Source organism: Pelobates fuscus, chromosome 12, assembly GCF_036172605.1.
Source record: "Pelobates fuscus isolate aPelFus1 chromosome 12, aPelFus1.pri, whole genome shotgun sequence".
Taxonomy (NCBI): Eukaryota; Metazoa; Chordata; class Amphibia; order Anura; family Pelobatidae; genus Pelobates; species Pelobates fuscus.
Window position 1 is genome coordinate 16,586,259 of NC_086328.1, and position 13,862 is coordinate 16,600,120.

Here is a 13,862-nt window from a genome sequence, read left to right on the forward strand (position 1 = left end):
CCTCTAGGTAGACATTATTGTGTGAATGCTCAGCTTGCTGTTTATTGTACCAGAAGCATGGACGAGGGTGCTTCCTTAGTAGATGCATTAACAGTGCCTTCGAACTTTATCTACATATTCCCTGTGATTCCTCTTTCACCCTGTGTACCTTGCATGGTCAGTTTTGATCTGTTTTGGTTCTCTTCCACTGTAAGTTGACTTCACTTCTGGACATCTAGACCTTTGTGCGGACTCTGGTACAGATCATCCCTGGTGTGACTGGAGCTATTCCTGCAAGGTGCTACAATGTTCTCGTTTTGAGCCTGTGCACTAATTAGATTTACAGTTGTTATTCTGAAAGATGTTAAAGGTGTGGTGTACATACCTGGCTTGGTGTCCTTCTGGTAGGTACCTCTAAAAGTCTTTAAAGAGACACCAGACAGCCACTAGAGGGCTTCCGGGAATCCAAAATGACTTGGTAAATTATCTGACACTGGACGTCCTCATGGACCGCGTCACATTTTCCCCATAGGAAAGCATTGATGGAAATATGCCCAGTCTGAATCCGTAAAGCCTTTCAGGTCTGATGGTGTCAGTCCCCCGGCAACCTCTGAGTTGTGTGTGATTGGAGTCATAGATGAAGGGGTTGTCGATAATGAAAGTGTTTTGTCTGACTGAGCACCAGACTTTCAGAGTTGCGCTAAGGAAAGGGTGTTCGCGAGCAGCCGTGTTTTTCAGTGGGTCGGTCAGCCATTTAGAGTGGGGATAGCACCGTTCACCTGAGTCTTCTCCGATGAGATCCTTTTGAGTGTCCTTCGCGTGCCAGTCTGGGATTCGTAAGAGGTGTGTTGCCCTATAGTACTTCTGGATGGATGGGAAACAGACTCCCCCCAGGCATCTCGGCATCGTTAGGTGTGCTGGTTTTATCCTAGGAGATCTTGCTTTCCACACGCATCGCGTCAGGGCTGAGCCGATGGACTGGAAGAAGGCTCTCGGGAGGGCTATCGGTATTGTTTGAAATAGGTAGAGCAATCTGGGCAGCAGGTTTATTTTTACGGCGATGAACAAATAATACTATTTACTAAAATGTTTACAATGGTTTACTGTCAATTATTTCACTGGAACCTTGCAACCCAGACTGCTGTCTCTTTAATTTGTTTAAGGTGACAGGCTCACTTTAATGAATTCATGTGTCACATCTCGATTTCTTTTAAGGGCGTTTTTGGTAGTGGAAACAAAACAATCTACACAGATCCTGGGCGTTGGGATTATTCCATATTTTTAGGAAATTGGATACAATGTATCAGTTTTATAAATTTGTAAGTGCAGAGAAGGCTAACACTCTATATAATTGTTGGAGGGCTTTATAAGAGCCAGCCCCAGGATTAATATATTCTGTCTGTAATAACAGTCTGTCTGTAGCCTTAATTACTTCCAAAGTTCCAATCTGTGTGGGTTGCTGTGAACAACAAATAGCACTTTGTGTATCTTGCAGATCAGACTGTATGTCCATAACATGTGGATACTCTGTGCCCAGATTGGAACAATACTGTAACATTTCTAATAAAAGCACACAGACCAGGAGAGCTGCAGAACACACTGACAGTGCTGCTTGTCATTTGGACTTTCCTGGAGTAATGAGGAGTATGATTAATAATTAGACAGTGACCTCTGCTCCTTTGTAAGCTGTTACAAACCTGGAATCCTACAAGACTGCTGGAGATTGCTGTTACCTGAAGAGTTAGGATCTGATCTCTATAGCAGGTAATACTTTGTATCATACATTGTCTGTGTATTTATCTTGTAATGGATTTAAAGGGATGTGTGATATAAAACCAACACTGATTGATGATTGCTCCCCAATGTGCACTGAGTATCATTTTAGTTCAGATTATGTTCTGCACCAGGTAAGACTCTTTATTAATTGGTTTACTTTTCTTAGACATTGCCACCCATGATATTAATTTATCTGACAACAGGCTGTTTAGTTTTGTCTTGTTTTTTTATTTATTTTTTTCTTTCTTTCAACTATTACAACCTATATTTGTAGGATTTATTATGTGAGAGTGATTTAATTGACTTTGTATTTAGACAGAGGTTTTTACATTTTTTTATTTTTTATTTTTTTTAAACAGGTCTTTAAAGTTTTAGATTTTTTTTTTTTCTTGCCCTATCAGAATAGGGAGACATTTGGTGACAGATATCTGATAATCTAAATAAGTAAAGTAAAGGGGGCTGGAATATTTGGATTAAGTTGCAGTAATCCAAATCTAACATTTGTCATGATTGGGACAGCATTGTGCTTGTTTCTGGAATTAATGATGGATAGATCCTGGTCAGGTGTTTTAAAAAGAAGAAGAATTAGTTTATGATTGGATGGTGATTAAAAGGAGGAATGAGATCAAATGTAATACTTTGTTGTGGAGTTTGGCGTGTTGGGGAGATTGTAGGGTTGTTGTTATTGAGGTTAATTTATAGCAGAATGGTTTATATGTTGAAGGGACACTATAGTCACCCAGACCACTTCAGCTCAATCAAGTGGTCTGGGTGCCAGGTCCCTCAGGTTTTAACCCTTCAGTTGCAAACATAGCAGTTTCAGAGAAACTGCTATGTTTACATTTGGGGTTAAGCCAGCCTCTAGTAGCTGTTTTCCGGACAGCCACTAGAGGCGCATCTGCGATGCTGGAGGCATATTATACCTCCATTGCGCAGAGCGTCCATAGGAAAGCATTGAGAAATGCTTTCCTATGGACACTTTGAATGCGCGCAGCACTTGCCGCGCATTTGGCTCCATTGACGTCGGACGGGGGGCTGACGTCGGCGGAAGAGGAGAGGTCACCAGCGCCAAGGAAGCCCGGCGCTGGATTAAGGTAAGTGGTTGAAGGGGTTTTAACCCCTTCAGCGCCACAGGAGTGGGACCCGGAGGGTGGGGGCACCCTCAGGGTGTTCTAGTGTCAGGAAAACTGCTTTGTTTTCCTGAGACTATAGTGATCCTTTAAACTTAAAATAACAGATTCAATTCAGGAAGTGATTTTGGATAAACAATAAATAATATGAGGCTGTATAGATGGCAATAGTTTCGCTAAGAATATATTCATTAAGATGATGTGGCAGAGAGAGTGTGAATATAGAGGAGGTAGCTATGGATGAGAAGAAAACCTAAAAAAAATAGATACAAATGTGAAATAAATAAACCGTGTTCTGGAGAAGTGATCAACTTTGTCAAAGTCCTAACTCATTGTCCAGCCATGTCCAGGGTTACTAGCCATTCATTGTGGGTTTGTTTTGAGTTTGTTTTTGTTTTTTTTAAACTCCAAGCACCATAAACCCTAATGCTTATTGTAGTGGATGTAGTGCTGGGAGACCATGGGTGGGTGCAACCCATCTTGATTTGTCCAAAATGTCTTATCTTTATTTAAAAAAAAAAAAACTTGCTGACCTTTTCTACCCAGACTTCCCATTGCTTATTACAGCTACACCCCTCCCCAAATGGTTGCCATGGTAATGTTTATTAAGCTCTAGCACTTACTCATTGACATATTCGACAATCTATACTTTTTAAAATCTGTATGCATGCATTACTTTCATAAAAAACACTGATGATACTGGCTCAGGAAGTTGAACGTAGCATGACGTTGATAAATATTGCTTCAGTGGATCAGTTAATCCGCTGATAATGAACCGGTCACATGACATATAAAGCATTTATGGAATCAAGAACTCTAGATGTTAGACTCTGGCCCCATTAGCTGTGGAACAGCTCCAGTAATTCTCTGCTATTATATTACATTCAAAGGCTTTTGGGAGATGTTCGTCAGCATCAGGTGGGGCTGGGGGATGCAATGAAAGCGTTTTCCTGGCACTAGTGTTAATAGGTCCCCCCTCCCGCCAGGCTGAATGGGGACGAAGGGGTTAAACGCTTACCTTTCTCTAGCGCCGGGCTCCCTCTGCGCTGGGGACTCTCCTCCCTCTTCCGCCGAATGCGCATGCGTGGCAAAAGCCACGCGCGCATTCAGTCAGTCCATAGGAAAGCATTCTCACAGTGAGAAGCGCGGAAGCGCCTCTAGCGGCTGTCAGTGAGACAGCCACTAGAGGCTGGATTAACCCATTTGTAAACATAGCAGTTTCTCTGAAACTGCTATGTTTACAGCAGGCAGGGTTAATCCTAGATGGACCTGGCACCCAGACCACTTCATTGAGCTGAAGTGGTCTGGGTGCCTATAGTGGTCCTTTAAGGTTATGGGTGCTGGGGAGGTGGGGCTCAGGAGCTGCTAATGTCCAGATCTGGTAGTAAAGATTAATGTACGTAACCTTCTTCAAGTTGTTTTATGAAATGGGAGCTACTGATTTAGATTGTCAGATAACCAATTTAAGCCAATCAGCGGAGACTCTGTCTGAACCTTCCATTATGAATAATTTTGGAATGTAGAAGGACAGGGGGACAGAGCAATCCAGAGCTGGAGAATACGCTTTGGGGTCTTGCTAGCACGATAACAACTTCATGTTGATGAAGTGGTTATGGTACACACAGTGTTTATTTAATCATACACAGAAGGCTCTAGCATGTTATCAACAGAGCAGAATATAGGAAATTTTAAATTAAACAGACTGTGCAATAAAAGAAGTTTAAACATGAGATCTCTCTTGACAGAAAATATGTAGGGAGACTGTGTGAGCATCATCTATATACCAAAACTGCTTCATTAAGTGTTAAGAACATCAGTAGTTATGGTACAGAGTTCTTCTATTCCTTTCCCAAGAACTGAGCATAAGTGATTATAGCTGCAATTAGGGTGTAGAGGAATAGTATAGATGAATGCAGCTTCCCAGACGAATATCCCCAGCAAATAAAAGGTTACCCAAGCATGAACCTAGACTTCATGAAGGGTACAACAGGATTGAGCTTTATTGACGCCACACTGGCTTTTATGGAAATCCTCCTGCAAGAGGACCTCCCACAGTAAACAAAAGTGACAACCAATCATAATATAGTAAAACCCTCCCTTCCTCTGCCTGGGAGATAATGAGATAAGTTAAGGCATAACCCAATTATCTCCAGGCATAGGGCACACAATTTCCCCAAAACTTAGAACACCCCTTTATACACAAGGTATCCTCACAAATGACATGTCCCCTGGTAGCCCCGATCTGGGAGACCAACATATTCAAATTTCACCCAGATCATTTATGGGGTTCTCAAAAAGTATGGAAGTCTTAGTTTACCGACCGCACACGAGGCTCCTGCCCAAAATAGTTCAGTGTGTGCAGTCGGTCAATTTTGAAAAAGACAAAAAAGGGAATAAACACACAAACGGAGCCTCCTGGCTCATAGAAGCGATTGTTCCCAGTGTTCATAGGAACCAAACTACCGAACGGAGCTCTCCTAGCTGTTCAGCAACAAAAGGAAGCAGGCGTTCTTATATTTTCAGCGGTGTTCGGGAAGTCGAGTGTCCGATTTTTAGTTCCAGACACTCGACGACCAAGTCCCGCTGCCTCCTTTCGTGCAAACAAGATGGTCGCCATTTTTTCTTCCACGTGGCGTTCGAATATGCGAACGGCGGCCGCCCAGAGAGCGCTTAATGGACGGTTCCCTTTGAAGTTAATGAGCCAGGAGGGTGGTTGGTGTACGGTAGTTTAATCTACCGAACCAATAAACGAAAAATAAACAAATCAAAGAAGAAAATGCCGAAAGTTAGTCTATTTTCTTCACATTAAGCCAAAGTTATGTTGGTGTTAATAGTGTCCCATTAGTTTAGTGATGAGGAATATAGATTATCTTCATGGTAACTGGACCGTTGTCTAAGTCCTGGTCTATAGGCAGACACCTTAGGTTGCATTATGGTAATGCAGTTATGGATGTGAGTTACAATCAAGAGTTCCTAACACATACAAGGGTCACCTAGGCCATTCCCAATGGTTTCTTTTAATACAAACACACAATACTAAGTGCTGCGCTCACACTCCCACTACTCCTGGGCGGCAGCAATGGCTACAGTACACATCGGCCCTAATATATACAATAAAAGACGAAATGTACTTGCACACTATCCCAATTCCATACGCACATTTAAATAACTGGAGGTTTTTTAGTACCATTCCTACGGCTCACTTGCCAGGTCCCCCTGCTACTTTTATCTAAAGGGCAAAATGTCTTATGAGACTGATACATTTCCAAACCTCTACAATCTTATTACCTCTTAATAGGGAACACGTAGTGGGCTGCAGCATTGTTACATGGCTGTGTGATACAAACGCAAATACAAACATACACAATAAATCCCTGCGCTTACACTCTCACACTGTCTGTCTGACAAGCTGTAAATGAATGTAACCAACCACACCATCACCAGGAATCCTTTCATGGGCAGAGTGTCTCGTTTGTGTCCATATTTATAAGGTAGGAGCACACTCTGCACACTGTGTCATTTTCCTTTCAGTGGCCGTTACGAAACCCTCAGAGCTCTGATAATGATAAAGCGCCAGAACATTTATCAAATACTTGTCACGTTTTATTACTCAAGAATAATCCATAGTATACTCCCAATCTTGGACGCAAAATCAGGAATACTGTATACAGGGAGTGCAGAATTATTAGGCAAGTTGTATTTTTGAGGATTAATTTTATTATTGAACAACAACCATGTTCTCAATGAACCCAAAAAACTCATTAATATCAAAGCTGAATATTTTTGGAAGTAGTTTTTGGTTTGTTTTTAGTTATAGCTATTTTAGGGGGATATCTGTGTGTGCAGGTGACTATTACTGTGCATAATTATTAGGCAACTTAACAAAAAACAAATATATACCCATTTCAATTATTTATTTTTACCAGTGAAACCAATATAACATCTCAACATTCACAAATATACATTTCTGACATTCAAAAACAAAACAAAAACAAATCAGTGACCAATATAGCCACCTTTCTTTGCAAGGACACTCAAAAGCCTGCCATCCATGGATTCTGTCAGTGTTTTGATCTGTTCACCATCAACATTGCGTGCAGAAGCAACCACAGCCTCCCAGACACTGTTCAGAGAGGTGTACTGTTTTCCCTCCTTGTAAATCTCACATTTGATGATGGACCACAGGTTCTCAATGGGGTTCAGATCAGGTGAACAAGGAGGCCATGTCATTAGATTTTCTTCTTTTATACCCTTTCTTGCCAGCCACGCTGTGGAGTACTTGGACGCGTGTGATGGAGCATTGTCCTGCATGAAAATCATGTTTTTTCTTGAAGGATGCAGACTTCTTCCTGTACCACTGCTTGAAGAAGGTGTCTTCCAGAAACTGGCAGTAGGACTGGGAGTTGAGCTTGACTCCATCCTCAACCCGAAAAGGCCCCACAAGCTCATCTTTGATGATACCAGCCCAAACCAGTACTCCACCTCCACCTTGCTGGAGTCTGAGTCGGACTGGAGCTCTCTGCCCTTTACCAATCCAGCCACGGGCCCATCCATCTGGCCCATCAAGACTCACTCTCATTTCATCAGTCCATAAAACCTTAGAAAAATCAGTCTTGCGATATTTCTTGGCCCAGTCTTGACGTTTCAGCTTGTGTGTCTTGTTCAGTGGTGGTCGTCTTTCAGCCTTTCTTACCTTGGCCATGTCTCTGAGTATTGCACACCTTGTGCTTTTGGGCACTCCAGTGATGTTGCAGCTCTGAAATATGGCCAAACTGGTGGCAAGTGGCATCTTGGCAGCTGCACGCTTGACTTTTCTCAGTTCATGGGCAGTTATTTTGCGCCTTGGTTTCTCCACACGCTTCTTGCGACCCTGTTGACTATTTTGAATGAAACGCTTGATTGTTCGATGATCACGCTTCAGAAGCTTTGCAATTTTAAGAGTGCTGCATCCCTCTGCAAGATATCTCACTATTTTTGACTTTTCTGAGCCACACCCTTTCTCATTACAGAGATGCACATCACCTAATATGCTTAATTGGTAGTAGGCTTTCTAGCCTATACAGCTTGGAGTAAGACAACATGCATAAAGAGGATGATGTGGTCAAAATACTAATTTGCCTAATAATTCTGCACTCCCTGTACAAGGTCACCTGTGCATATAAAACTGCATACCTGTTATCGTTTATGGTCTGTGGGATACCAACTGATTTTATTGCTTTGTAGCTTATCAATACGTTAAAGGCCACGCTGTATAAGAAACGTTACAAGATAATATATTACTCAAAGCTAAGCCATACATTTCAACATTTCAAAAATCTGTTTTGACCGATTTTTAGGTGACTTGTAACAATTCGTGCATCTAAAAATGTCATTGAGAACATTTTTTTTGGGGGGGGGGGGGGGGGAGGGGGTTATTGTTGTGGAGCTCTGTTATACACTCAGACACACCAACAATATGCAACTCCTAGAAAAGAAGGATATTAGAACAGAAAAGAGAGATTGATTTGGGCACTAAATAGGGACACTTGGGAGGTATCTTTCTAAACACGCTCTGCATCGAGGCACTAAACCTTCCCCATAGAGATGCATTAATTCAGTTCATTCTCAGGAAATGCTGATTGACGCAATGTGGCGTTTTGCCACGTGTGCAATAGCCTCCCAATGCTTTCCAATGGGAAAACGCTGGATTGGCTGAGATCATCAATTTCAGCTACGAAGGCGGGGCCAGCTACAGTGAGACCAGTGTGGGAGAAAGAGAAGGGGGGCTGTAGAAACAGCAATGTTTTCATTTAAGGGTTTACTACATTTCTGGTGGATGTCCTTCTGACAGCCACTAGAGGTGCTTCCTCCTCCAGAACAGAGTCAAACTCAGTCCTTAAACCAAATGCTGCTCGTATTAGCATTTGATTTTAGGAGCGCGGCTTTTGGCCATGCACCAGACAGTGGTGGTGCGTATGGCTGCTGGGGAGTTATAATCGCGCTGGAAACAAGGTGACTAATCTTTAACTCTAACTTGTAGTAGCCAAGCGGGATGGACAGTGGTCACAGTAATTGAAGAGAACCTAGAGTCATGAAAAACCAATTCTTTTCAGGACTATAAGTTCCCTTTAACTCCTAATTGGCCGAGAATGTATCAGTAAAACTGTACTTGCGTGATACATTCACTTCCTTAAGCCAAAGTAATTATGGTCCAGTTATAATATACCTTTACAGGGCAAAACTCTTTATCTCTACCAATGCACTTACTGTTTGCTACACAGTATGGTGTGCGTATATTGTGATTTGTGTAACCATTAGGACCCCGGCCGTCCTGTGATGAGATAAGATGGGAGACGGCAGTAATATGGCATTTATTTATCAGATAATGGAAATTCTTGCAGGTAACTTTTGGATTCAATCAATTGGTGCCAAATCATGCGACTGTGAATAAGGACAATTTTATTTAGCTATTTTTAGAATTGGAGTGGGTCAAACTAATCCTTTTTTTCTGATTAATTATTTTTTTTTTCTCCAGCAGTTAAAACGCTCAGAGAATGGACGAAGCGAACGTCAGAAGCCGAAAGGCGATTCAGGATAATGCAGGGGACCAGCAATCTGTCCAAAGCAAGGAACCCAAGACCATGAACCTGCAGAAACGGGTAGGTCTTCCTTCTCTCCGAATTCCACGAATGTCTTGAAATTAAAATGAGATTTCAACAATAGAAAATACAGACTCGCAGCTTTGACTTTTTCCATTATGCTCCATCAGCCCCTTGCTGTCTGAGATTTTTGGGAGTTTCATCCAACAATGGCAGGATGGTTTGCAAATCTCATCCATCTGTGAATATTTTACAGCAGTTGGTATGGAACTACATTACCCATAATTCTACAGCTGGCATGTCAGTATAGACTTGTGGACGTGACCGACGCCATCTGTGTTGTGATTGACTTTCCAGAGCATCACAGTCCAGCTCTAGGCAATTGCTGTGATACTTCTAGTCCTGTTTTATTATTTGTTTATTTATATAATTATGTTCCGATTATTTATTTTTAAATTAATGTATTTATTGTGTTTAAGGAGCCTATTGCAAGTCTTTTTTTTTTTTTCTTTTTTTCAATTCTTTATTTTTGACGTGCAAATATATAATACAGGCTGGCAAGAGGTGCCCCAAAAGCAGTCCTCTGGCTTTTCCCACGTGGAACATTTGGGGCACACGAATAACAAGCACAATTTTTTTTTTTTTTTTTTATTCTTTATTTTTGCGTGCAGTGTAGAGTTACAGGCTTTTGTATTGACTTCATGACTTAAGACAAAAGTTGAATGACAACGTTAAACAAAGGAGGTCAAGATGAGCTGCACAATTTTTGTATGAAAACAAGCTTGGTCATAGTAAGGCATTGCAGTAATATAAGAATCATAAAAACGTACATATTGCCGGTAGCTTAATCTAGAGGCAGGGATAGTTATCAATCATGCTTAATGAGCGAGGTTATTATAGCATTTCTTACTGAGTGTGATGGTTGTAATATGTGCTAGGCAATCTAAAAGTTAGTGTCTATAGTATGTCGTCAGGTGAGTGAGATGAGCATGATGCTATGGAGAGAGTGCTAAGTCTGTCATGGAAACTTAGTGTATGCCCCTGGTTGTACTGAGTGTTACTTAATCTTAACGGCTAGTGAGTTAACATTAGTGCTACACACACCCGAAGCAATGATGGTGCTCTAGTCCAAGTGTACACGACCAGTATTGCCTGTATATGTCCGCCGGGCACCCAATGCTGGGGTTACAGCGCGTGTCGTCGTCAAGCTGTATGGTGCCATTTTTCCAGGTGTAGTAAAGTTGTACCGGACATCTACTGGATCAGTCCTTAGGTTGGGATCTTGCAAGGTCCTAATGGCAGATTGGACTGTGCTTTGATGGACCTACTTGGATTTTAGTTCATACTCAGTGCTGGCAGGCTGTTTGTTCTTAAGGGTGCGTTGCAGTCTGGAGAAGACTTGTTGCGTTGCGCCTCACAGGAAGAACATGACTGCAGGCACAGCCCTTAAAGCCACCCTTCAGGCAGATACCATAGGCCCCAGGTGAGTAGTGGCGTCCTCCACTGGCGCGGAGGTCTTTGTTGGATTTTATTTCCCTTTGGTCTGCACCATGTAAGTACCAGTGCAGGTTGCTGTGTTGATCCGATGTGCTGAATAGTTGCTCCTGCGGTAGGGCGCACATGTGGCTGGCGTGTGGCGGCCATTTTGAGGAATTCCGCTGGAGAGTTTTCTGTAGCAGGGTAGCAGTTTCCTGCCCCGCGTGTCGTGACTTGACAGGAGTCTCTGCATGTGTGTGTGCAGACCGGGATGACCCCCCCGGTCCAGAGGGGGGGGGGACGCCGGACCCCGGCCGGAGACCCGGGAGAGCGGCCGTCTCGTCCCGGCTCAAGCTCCTCACGCCTCGGGCCTTAGTCGGGTTACTGAAGGCAGCTTGAAGGGTATGCCCTCGTACCTCGGGATCTGGGGATCAAGGTGGGTGTTGTTGCGGGTGGTTAGGGAGGTTTTGCCTCCAGTTTGCGACGTTTTCTCGGCTCCAAAGCGGGAGCTCAGACAGAAGCGTCTGATCCCGTCGGCGGTCCGGCCCCGCCCCAACAAGCACAATTTTTAATGTTTTTATCAGGCTTAAACAATTGAATTTAAACATAGATTGAAGGTATATTTAAGTTAGATCGTTGCAATAGCCATGCTAAAAGCCATCTAATTAGTGTAGTTATGTGTCATTAGTTATAGAGATATGCTATAGCAGTGATGGCGAACCTATGGCACGCGTGCCACAGGTGGCACGCCGAGCCCTCTCTGTGGGCACGCGGCCACAGGTCCGCCATCACTGCAGAATAGGCGCCTGCCTGCCCGAAACGGCAGGCGCCTATTCTGCTTCCGGGTCGGGAGGCAGGGGGAGGGATCTGTGTAGCAGCTCCCCCGGTCCTCCCGCGCGATGCTGTGTGGAGCGTTGCCGAGCGTTACCATGGCAACGCTCCACACAGCATCGCGCGGGAGGACAGGGGGAGCTCATGGCAACGCTCCACACAGCATCGCGCGGGAGGACAGGGGGAGCTGCTACACAGATCCCTCCCCCTGCAGTACTTACCACCACCGGACCACCAGGGATGGCTGTGCCCCCCCCCACACTTCATTGGAGGTAAAAAGGAGGGGGTGGGATACTAACACACCACCCCTACCCCCCCCAGAAGTACCCTTACTCCCCCAGCACCACCCCTACCCACCACAGCACCCTACCCACCACAGCACCACCCCTACCCCCCCAGAAGTACCCTTACCCCCCTGCAGCACCACCCCTACCCACCACAGCACCCTACCCACCACAGCACCACCCCTACCCCCCACAGCACCACCCTACCCCCCCCAGCAGCACCCTACCCCCCAGCACCACCCCTACCCACCACAGCACCCTACCCACCACAGCACCACCCCTACCCCCCCGCAGCACCACCCCCCCCCAGCAGCACCCTACCCCCCCAGCAGCACCCTACCCCCCCAGCACCACCCCTACCCACCACAGCCTCACCCCTACCCCCCACAACACCACCCCTACCCACCACAGCACCCTACCCACCCCCCAGCAGCACCCTACCCCCCCAGCACCCTACCCACCACAGCACCACCCTTACCCCCCACAGCACCACCCTACCCCCCAGCACCCCCCCAGCCCCCCAGCACCCCCCACCCCCCCAGCACCACCCTACCCCCCAGCACCACCCCACCCCCCAGCAGCACCGTACCCCCCCAGCACCACCCCACCCCCCCAGCAGCACCCTACCCCCCCAGCACCACCCCACACCCCCAGCACCACCCCACCCCCCCAGCACCACCCCTACCCACCACAGCACCACCCCTACCCACCACAGCAACACCCCACCCCACCCCCCAGCAGCACCCCTACCCACCACAGCACCTCCCCACCCCCCCAGCAGCACCCCTACCCCCCCAGAAGTACCCCTACCCCCCAGAAGTACCCCTACCCCCCAGCAGTACCCCTACTCCTCCACAACATTACCCCTACTCCCCCACACACAGTACCCCTACCCCCCCACACAGTACCCCTTACCCCCCACAGCACAGCACCCCTCTCACACACATACAGCACCACTCTCACACACATACAGCACCCCTCTCACACACATACAGCACCCCCCCCCCACACACACACACACACAGCACCCCCCCCCCACACACACAGCACCCCCCCCCCCACACACACACAGCACCCCCCCAAACACACACACAGCACCCCCAAACACACACACAGCACCCCCCCAAACACACACACAGCACCCCCCCAAACACACAGCACTCCCCCCACACACACCCAGCACTCCCCCCACACACACCCAGCACTCCCCCCACACACACCCAGCACTCCCCCCACACACACCCAGCACTCCCCCCACACACACCCAGCACTCCCCCCACACACACCCAGCACTCCCCCCACACACACCCAGCACTCCCCCCACACACACCCAGCACTCCCCCCACACACACCCAGCACTCCCCCCACACACACCCAGCACTCCCCCACACACACCCAGCACTCCCCCACACACACCCAGCACTCCCCCCCCACACACAGCACCCCCCCACACACACACAGCACCCCCCCACACACACACAGCACCCCCCCACACACACACAGCACCCCCCACACACACACAGCACCCCTCATACACACACACAGCACCCCTCATTTACACATACAACACGCACCCTCCCCCACACACACGCACCCCCCCCCCCACACACACACACGCAATTGCCGTGTTGGCACTTTAAGGAAAAAAAAGTTGGCATGTATTGCGGTTTCGGCACTCGGGCTCAAAAAGGTTCGCCATCACTGTGCTATAGCTTCAGGAGTCAGAACATCACGATTGGTAACATCGATTAGCAGCATGAGGTGCCCTGAAAGCAGTCCTCAGACATTTTAGTCGCTAAACATGCGGG

At 46.3% G+C, this 13,862-nt stretch overlaps 1 protein-coding gene across 2 annotated transcripts in view; it reads left to right on the forward strand.

The window, feature by feature from the left end:
- The first annotated feature begins 1,569 nt into the window (after positions 1-1,569).
- SLC7A9 (solute carrier family 7 member 9) overlaps positions 1,570-13,862 on the forward strand; it is a 46,347-nt gene continuing 34,054 nt past the window's right edge. Inside the window, exons 1-2 of one of the 2 annotated variants that reach the window (XM_063438853.1) lie at positions 1,570-1,743; positions 9,400-9,523. In XM_063438853.1, the coding sequence (XP_063294923.1) occupies positions 9,419-9,523 (105 nt within the window). In that variant the 5' untranslated portion in view covers positions 1,570-1,743; positions 9,400-9,418. The remainder of the gene's footprint in view (positions 1,744-9,399; positions 9,524-13,862) is intronic. The other variant, XM_063438854.1, reaches the window with a different exon arrangement.